This window comes from Hylaeus anthracinus, unplaced genomic scaffold, assembly GCF_026225885.1.
Source record: "Hylaeus anthracinus isolate JK02 unplaced genomic scaffold, UHH_iyHylAnth1.0_haploid 12001, whole genome shotgun sequence".
Classification (NCBI taxonomy): Eukaryota; Metazoa; Arthropoda; class Insecta; order Hymenoptera; family Colletidae; genus Hylaeus; species Hylaeus anthracinus.
Genome location: NW_026534348.1, coordinates 17,893,362 through 17,903,460, shown reverse-complemented (window position 1 = coordinate 17,903,460; position 10,099 = coordinate 17,893,362). Strand labels below are relative to the sequence as shown.

General features: G+C 33.0%; 1 protein-coding gene across 2 annotated transcripts in view; it reads right to left on the bottom strand.

The window, feature by feature from the left end:
- LOC128891279 (ubiquitin-conjugating enzyme E2 H) overlaps positions 1-10,099 on the bottom strand; it is a 119,701-nt gene that overhangs the window by 82,128 nt on the left and 27,474 nt on the right. The window contains exon 2 of one of the 2 annotated variants that reach the window (XM_054150695.1): positions 3,081-3,157. The exons of the other annotated variant lie outside the window; for it this stretch is intronic. Coding sequence (XP_054006670.1) covers positions 3,081-3,157 — 77 coding nt within the window. The remainder of the gene's footprint in view (positions 1-3,080; positions 3,158-10,099) is intronic. 2 annotated transcript variants of the gene reach the window in all.

Below are 10,099 nucleotides of genomic sequence, written 5' to 3'. Positions count from 1 at the left end.
CACACACGAAATTGTCCGTTTCCATTTTCCTGACTGTGACTAACCCCTTAAATAAATCATAAATGTATAAATAACCAAAAAAATAATGTCCTTTCACAAATTTAAAAAATTAAAATACTGACATAGTAGATGATTAATATTAGAGTTTCGACAAATCAGTTTGCAGTGTTGGTAAAAAAAATTATTCTGTTACTCGAGAATTTAAAAATCCTTTCCTTTGCCCTATATTATGTGAATTTGATGTACAATCCGGAAAATGTTTTTTTAAAACGAGTTGCTCTTGGAATAAATATAATTTCTTATATAAAACCTATGAAAACTTTTCCGTAACTTTGTGTAATACTATTGCCTAGCAACTGGTGAAATGGCCGTTGTGGTTTAAGGTACACGAGCACAAACAAAAGATAAGCGAATAAATATTGGATGGCATAGTATGCGTTTGTACTAGGAATGAAAAATGTATGGTACGTCGGGCTTCTGTACGTTTTTAAATTTTCGATGTGAATTAATTCGTCTTACTCCGCGGTAAGAACATCTTCAATTGGGAAATTAACTTGTCTTTCCTAGTTAAACGTGCATAAAATGCTGTTTAGAAGATAATAATTGTACAATCTCGAAGAAGCTATTATTTATTTTACGCATAGGCTCTTTGACTTAGAATCATCTTCAGCACGTACAGATGTTGTTATTGAATCCGTTAAATTGATATTTAAAAAGAATTGACTAGTTTAACATACAGCAGGGATTGACTTGATTAATGCATATATACGATGAATTTGCTAGCATAGCTCTTTTGTTAATAACAAAAAATGCCACGTTTGGTTGATAGTTTAATATTTTGCACTGTTTGCCTAAATCTTTATTTTCAAAACGAAATTGATATAAAAAAGTCCAAAAAGATCGGAGATTAGATGTGTTATACTATATTAAGAAAAACACATATTAAATTACATAGAAAACGTAAATATTGTTATCCGAGTACCCTGTCATAAACATAAGGGATAGCATGTACGAAAAATACTGTACTAAATTAATAGGTAAAAAGGTTTAATGACCCCATTCAAACTTATTTATCATTGCAACATTACTATCCTGTAATTTGTATAAATAACTTGTCGATAAATAAATGTTGATTACTTTTTTGTTTGGATTGAAAAACGCGAATTTGATATTCAATGCCGATTATTATCTTTCGACGACGAGATAACCAAGTTACCGCATTGAGAGCCTGGTACTGAAACAGGTTATCGTGTTTGGTGAAATCAGTGACATCCACATTAATATGTTGCTATCTATTTCCACAGGATGTGTTAATTATACCAGCTGTCTTGAGACAGCTATAATTATCTATGAAATAGATAAGAGTAGAGATAAGATATTAAAAAAAGAAACAACATTATTTCTATACTTCAAGGTCGATCCAGTGTTTTTAAATGGAGTGCTGAAAAAAAAGATTAAAAGTCTATTGAATTTTTATCGTTTTGTATCACCTAGCTGAGGAAACAAAAAGATGGTATTTCAATTGAAATCACTCCAACTCGACCTCGAGTTTGCCTTGAGAAGAATCTGAACTATTCTTTAATGATATCAGGAAAATACGTTATCTTTTGCATTGCAACGCATCTCTCATTGTTTAGCCATTCTATTGCAACATATTTTTGCATCATTACGAAAAAATTGATAGATTGAAGAGTTAATTTCCGTATATTTGGAGAGTTCTTTAGTTCGCTTTAGCATTAAAGTGTCTTTAATGAAGGAAATGTAACAGTTATTAAATATAATATTGGAGTAATTAAACAATTAAAAATACCTATATACATCTTTTGCTATGACCAATATAAATTTATATATATGTTGTTATTAGTTTATACGGAAAATTGAATTTTGAAAGCCCTTAATTATCAGAGTAAATAAATATATTAAAATATATAATTTACTCTTTTACTTCGTACGTATTTATACACGTAATTTAATATCATTTAATAAAACTGATTTTTCATTTTACATTTACATACAAAACTACATTACTACTACACAAATCTGAGGAACCCTAATGTATCACATCGTTAATATTAATGAATAAATCAATATTGCGCAACCAATATTGTAAAACAAAACATTTTTGTATAAAATTGCATGCGATTTCTACGAAACTCCTATCAGAATGCTCCTATTACTAAAATATTCCAGCAGGTGAACACATTCACCAGCAAGTGTACGCGTACGCTAGTAATACTAAACATTACATAATACATTCAATGTACACGTCTGCAGCACATTTACTGCAATTCGTGATTGCACTGGAGCGTACAAACTGAATCGATTTGAACATAACTCGTATTGTAAAAACACGTACGAGCTATGCAAAAAAATAAAGACGTTCATGCTCATCGTAGTCGTTCAGTTTTCCGAGCATCAGATTTATTGGAACGTTTGCGAACTATAATTTCCTTCGAGCTATAGTTTCCTTCGAAAAAACTAACTATTTTCTTCTTGAAGTTTAAAAGAAAGTATGGCTCATTTTCTAAACACGTATTTTATTCTTGATATTTTATATATTTTTGCATTTATCCGCATCCTCGGACATTTTCCCAAATTTTTGCTTATCATAAACGCACAAACATCCGCAGTCTAGCTACAATTATTTCAAATAGCCTTCATTCGTTTCATTTGTCGTTGTCAAAAATTTTCTTACAAATCATGTATCCTCTTTCTTCCATTGTCTACACTTTGTAATTTCACATGTTTATTTTAACAAATACTGTTATTTCCATTTTTATTTAATTATAGGTGAATTAAATGATTTTCTTTTGTATTCGAAGACGTCACGAATAAGTCACAATGCTTGTAGCACGTAATACCAACAGAATATATGATTAAAAATATAAACAAGTATAATGAAACTAATTTTTTTTTTTTTTTTTAAGTTTTCAACGCCAAGAAGAACAAGAAGAAACTACAACCCGAGAACGTTCAGAATAAACGTTACGCTCGAAGGACCGTGAACGACTTTATTTATCACTTTCAATGATCCAAGCAAACCTTATAATTATTATACAAGGAAATGATGTGGTACTTACTGCCCCGTGGACCGTAGAATTTGACGGAAAATTCGTTTAATCCTCCTAGTATCGTCACCTCATGCTTGCTTTCTATTCTGTTTGCGGGTGCGGTCAAGGAAGATAATGAATCTGCAAGAAATTCTGAAAGGCATTCGCCGCTGAACGCGGAGCCACACGCGCACACACATAAATGAAACGGCGGGAAACGTGCACAATTCAAAAGATCGCGCGCGCGCGCGCACGAGACGTTCAAACAAGAAACGAACACATCGAAGCGCAAATATTTAACGTCGACGAGGAAACGGTGCAACGAACCGAGGGAAAACTGATCGTGAAAAGAATCGTGAATGCACAATCATGTCAGAAGTCCACTGTAACGTTATCTTTCTCGATCAATTGCGACCACGCATTGAAGCTCGCGTGACTGTACGGAATCGTAACCCTTTGCGTGTATCGCGGTGACACATCGGAAAGTAACAAATTTTCCTAGACAAACAGACAGACACTGGACAGCAGCTCGTAGATCCTTCGTTAAACTATCAAAATATCGCTTGCGACGCATATCTCAAGGCAACAGAAACAAAAATGATAAAGACTTAAGAAAGTAAGATATAAGTAACACGGATAATAGGGTAAATATATCTAAAATTATACATATTAAATATGTATGTATGTATGTATATATGTATATATAATTATTAATCTAATATATACGTATAAAATTATGTGTATGTATATATATACATATCGACACATATATACACACATAATTGGACACGTATGTATTAGATTAATAATTTTATACTAATATAATCTAATTAGTTATTAATTTAATGTATGTTAAAAAATATAAAGTTATTGTTCAATATATTATTGGTAATAACGTACATAGAAAACAAAATGAAGTTCTTAGAAGTTAGCACAATGATAATTGGTGAAATAATATAACTGTTTCTATTTCTGCATTTCAAATGTATATATTCTGTTAACTTAAAATCTATTTTAGTTATTATACTTGTTTTCAGCTTGTCTTTAACCAGACTTTGTTATTAAAATTGATATCACATTGTGATTTGTGATTATTTGATCTCAGTTTACATCTCGTTTTAGCATCTTGTTATGTTAATAAATGAAGAGGATTCCATGAAGAACTAAAGGGTTGTGTAAAAGAAAAAAGAAAAACGAGATTTTCGTTATTACTGTTGACCTCATAGATGAAAAAATAAATGTTCATTAAAATATTAATTGTAAAAGTACACAATTTCGAAATTGTCGAATTGCGTTGAGTTTGTATAGAAACAAAAGCTTATGAAAATATGAACAAATGATTCCTACGGATAAATTGTTTAAAATCAGTGGGTTCGTTTAAAATATTTTGTATGTATCAGAGTTCATAATAGAGCTGTCATTACACGTCAACAAGTGCGCTATAGCTTTTCCCGCCCTAACCGTGTTAAAATGCGCAGCAGACAATGGCGCAGCTGCCTTGATCTACTCTGCACTACGCTCTACAGTTCTAGACTACATTGACGTCTCTCTTTCTCCCTCCGCGGTTAAGCGCGAGGAAGGGAGGCAAGACAGGTTTGATCTACAAGACGTAAGAATCCGCATTGTTTACAAACAGCTGCGTCGACAGATACCGTCAAGGTCTTCTAACTTAAAGGTCATACGTTGGAATCACGTTGGGATTATTTTCATTACCACTTCTTTCTCGATATGCTTATTACTTTTCAAAAAGGCAATTTATAAAAATAATGTAATAATGTAATATTAATTATAAACACTATATAATTTTAATTACGCAGAATTTATTTGTGCTAAACAAAAATGTATGTCACCACAGTCTTATCATTAATACGTTAAATAAAACTGATTTTAAGGTTTGGAATCTGTTGAGGGTTCTACTTTCCAAGGCAATCGGCAATATTGTATCATTGAAGCCTCCAAACTTTAACTGCGATCCAAATGTCACGTATACTTATGTAATTCATGTAATTTTATGTAAAAATGAAAAGTTGAGAAAAAAATGATATTTCATGTTGAATGAACTTTGTTTGTTTCTATTATTTGCCATTACTACGAACATTAATTTAAAAATATCCTTTCAAAGGAAAGATATTGTATTACTGCGTGTAACAATACTCCAGAATATAACTCGTATCCCCGTATAACTCTGGTGAAACAGTTCTTTTCCAACATACAGTAGGTGTAGAATGTATTCGTACACCCATCAATTTCCCAAAAAACTTTTCTGTGAAATTGTAGTTTCTTAAATTCTTTTTCTATAATCAATGATATTTTACATATTCGTGGAAGTCTCTAAGATAGATATAGTCCAAATAACATTTACTAGTTAATATAATTTGTGAAATTAACAAAAAAATGCGAAAAGTGGGTAAAAGTATAGAAGCAATAAGTATTTGTACGATTCTTACGACTAGACTGCGGATCTTTATGCAAAATAAAATCTTCGCGAACGTGCCTTCAAAAATTGAACTTAAATAGGAATTTGTTTCATTCTGCAAATATTATAACACGAACTCTACTTTCAATCTTTTTTATATTCTTGCATATTGTTTGCATTTTGTAGTTTCTTGCACATTCAAGTTTTCTATAAATGCATAAAGATCCGCAGTGTACTTATGACGAACCATTTAGAGTAGAGTTTGTAACGTAAACACATTAGTTTATTGCTCCGTACGAATTAGAAAACATCAAATTTCCAGTAAAGTACTTTTAAAAATGGCTCTGATAGAGGAATTTGGAGAAGATCCCACTTCGAATAACTAATAATTTAGTTAATTTCATGGTTAGAAAAGTTGCAATAATTATAAAATCAAAAGTACATCCCACGAAGGAAGTATTATATACTTATAAATTAATGTAAATTTCTTCTTTTTTTAATCAAGTTTAAAAAATTAAAAATAATTAACCGATAGAAATATTAAAGCAATAAGTATTTGCGCAACTGTTTAATTCTTGTTAATTTCGCAACTTACATAAATAACTATTTTTTTTGTACTCTATCTATTCTAGAGATTTCCGAGAATATGTAGAATGTCATTGTTTATAAAAAATAAGTTAATAAATTACAATTTTACATAATTTTTTTGGAAATTGATCGGTGTACGAATACTTTCTACACCCACTGTACCTAATTTCACCGCGGAAAAATGGGAACGCTGAAAGTCATTAGAACAAAAACAAAAGTTTCCAGGCGTATTTAATCATACATCGATCCACGGGTCGGAAATTACCAAGTACGCGCCGTCGAATTTCAAGCTACATTTAATTTTAATCGCCGGGTCTCCTCTTATCCGCTTAATATTCCGCAATATTATATCCATTGAATGTTATTCATCGCGAAAACACGCAGTCCCGCAACATCCTCGTGATACGGATAGGGAAATTCGCCGTGGAATAATTTGCGAGGACGCAAAGTTTCATGGAAGAATTGCATGCGCGCCTCGTTGAACGGGGTCGGAAACCGAGTCCGAAAACAAGCAACGGAACCGAAACGGTGCAGAAGAACGAAACTAACCGTCTAGCTTTGGAGAAAGTTCACTGAACAATATTTCGCGAGCCACCCATTGCACTGAGACTGAAATAAAATACACAATGTAGGAAAACTCATCTCTCTTGTTTCCGCCAATTATGAAAGAGGAAAAAAGAAAAGTGAACGATTGAGTGAACGAAGGTTCAAATCCGGATCTTTCGCTCACAGGACAACCTGCTCTAATCAGTTGAGCTACCTGGATCCAGAGAAAGGTGAATTCTAAGATACAGTTACTCGTCGAAGTTTAGAGCAGTGTTACTAGTCCAGGAAATTGAATTTGAGAGTGAAGTATAACATCGATACGTGAAAATGTATTTCTTACATTTTATAGGACATAGTGTTTGAATATAAAGTCCACTTTTCTTAATTAAGGGACTACGCTTAAATTTTATTTCACATAGCAAATAATTGTAGTGTCAACGTTTTTATACATAATAGTAGACATGTTAAACTGATGGACAACATTAATGTTGCTTATTTTTAAGAATTTTTTTTAATTTTAGAGAAAAAAAACAAACAGGTCATTAAAATGTAGTTTTCTAGCTGTCGTCACCTAATGAAACTATAATTATTTGGTAATATTTAACTATATTTTTAATTGATCAAAGATTTATTGTAATTTTCGCGAAACCGATTAAACTATATTTTAATAATTCGTTTGATTTTTTGATTCATTGCAATTTCACATTATCATGTCAACTGTGGTAAAAAGGGACAAATTTCAAGTAGCTATATCAATGAACAAAAATACCTAAAATAAACAAACAAAATTGTTGTATTAGTTTAGCATTTCTACCATTATATGTAAACGCATTGACATTCCTCAATTATTTGTTATATAAAATACAAATTCTTAAAAAAAAAACTTTCTTTTCCCGCGTACGATAATAGCCCCTTGGAAATTACACTAATTGTAAGTTAGATGCTGACTAACATTTTCTATTTCCTTTATTGTTATATATTTTATAATTCGACTTGATTCAAAACGAATTATTTTTATATTACTTATAAATAAGTTACATTTATCATATGTATATTTAACATAAATTGGAAGATTAGAAAGAAATATCCTGTAAAATTTGTTCAATCGGGGGTCGAACCCACGACAAAAAGGAAACACGTATTAGGAGCCTAATAATAGCCATTTTTTCAAAATTGTATCTTATATACTATAAACCATCTGCCCTAAAAACTATGTACTATTAGCTTCAGTTCGTTTTAATCTACCACTGTGCGAAAGCTAATTAAAAAGTCAACGTCACGCTTGGGGACGTCTCCTTGTAAGTGTATCGTTCCGTTTCCCTCGAACTAGACACAGGTCCGCGAATGAGCGCGATCGTTGAAAAGGAAAATCGAATTACGACGATGTGTGTCACGTTATTCAACGCTACGGTAAACCACTTTCTTGTTTTGGCAAGCGGTTACACGCGAGTCGAGCGTTACGGTGCTCTCACTCACCCGGGGCAGGTTCGAACTTCGTTACACGGAAGACCACGTCCCTGTGAATACGCTCGATTCTGATGCCGCTGGATTCTCGTGGCAATGGCGCTGAATGCGTACAAATAGAAACAATACGCTACGCCAGTGTTTCTCAAACTGGGATGGGCAAATTCACTAGGGATGTGCGGGATCCCGGTCGGAATCCCGAGAATTTCAAAATCCCGAATACATCCGGGATTCCCGTGAATTTCCGGGATCCCGAAACCATTCAGGATTCCCGAGAATTTCGAGATCCCGTAAATGTTCGGGATTCCCGGGAATTTCAAAATCCCGTACATTCCGATTGCTGAAATTTTCAAGAATAACAACATTTTCGGAAATCCCAGATATTATTCTATATCCCGTACATTCTCGGGAATCCCGAACATTTTCGAGATCCCCGTACATTCTCGGGAATCCCGGATTTTTGCAGGATCTCGTGTATTCTCGGGAACCCCGCATAAACTCGAGAATCCCGAATATTCTCGGGAATCCCGGATATTTTCGGGAATCACGGACATTTTACGGGAATCCCACACACCCCTGCAATTCACCCTTTCGACCAGGCTGTTTTCTATTTGGATTCTATCCGTTTTTCTTTTAGAAATTAATTGTGTTCAATTAGGGTTGCCTACAAATTAAAGGTCATAACTAGCCGAGGATCTTTATGCAAAATAAAATCTTCGCGAACGTGCCTACAAATATTGAACCTAAATAGGAATTTATTTTATTCTGCAAATATTATAACGTGAACTTTACTTTCAATCTTTTTTATACTCTTGCATATTGTTTGCACTTTGTAGTTTCTTGTACATTTAAATTTCCTATAAATGGATAAAGATCCGCAGTCTAGTCATAACCAAATAGAAAGGACAATTTGCACCAAATGTTTATGTTTTTTTTAACATATATTCCTATAAGCATAGAGATATTATATGTAGATAGAGCAGAGGAAACAGTGACCTGCCGGTAAGTGTAGATATCCAATTGTTAGAACGAAAAAAAATAACGTGGTCTATTTCTGTGTCTTTATCAGTGTGCATGTAAAATGTATATGTCATCAATAAAAGTATAAAGGATAAATATTTATCGTTAACATAAGAATGGTATGAAAATGCACAGGTAGACAAAGACCGGTAGGATACTACGGCTTTCTTTCTCTTTTTAACCGTAGTGCGACCGGAGGTCTGGCTCTATCTGTAATATCTCTATGTCTATAAGTCTCAATTGTAATTTGACCAATGGCAACCAGGTATACTTACTGAGAAATATACAAGGTCTGTCTAAAAAGAAACCGAACTTTTGCTATAAAAAGAAAAAAGTACAAGTAAAGTTTTTACACACACGTTTATTTACTCAAAATAATCTCCCTCTGCGTCAATACAGCGTGTAGACCGCGTAATTAACATTTCGAAGGACCTTTGCAGCTCTTGTTTTGGTAGCCCGTTTAGTACGGCGCCACAGTGGGACAAAACGGCTCTCGACGATCAAAAATCCGTAACTTTGGTTCTCTTGAAAAGTTTTTAATGTAATTTTAGGAACTTATTCTCTGTACTATGATACTTAAATTGTATTAGTAATATTCACGTATAAAGTGTAACGCGTTCAATATCTTTCATTTGTTTGACATACTTATTGTTATGTAACCAAAATTCGACTCAAACCTGTTATTAACTATGAGAGAAATGTATTTAGTAATTTAAAAATGACAAGATGTACGTAATACTCATAGACGGAAGCGTACAAACGTAAATACTATTTTCTGTTCGAGTCCTATTTAGTACAATCACCAATTTTTCGAAAAGAGACACGAAGGGGCACCTGATATTTGCAGAATCTGATAGAGGATGGTTCGCCCTTTCCTGTGATAGCAATTAAACCTCGGACAAGTGCGGACAATTTTTTATAACCGTACGTAAAGTTACAATTTTACTTAAATGTACTTCTCTCCAAGCAGATCCTATTATTTAAAAAGTTGTTAACATTTTGACTTACTTTATGC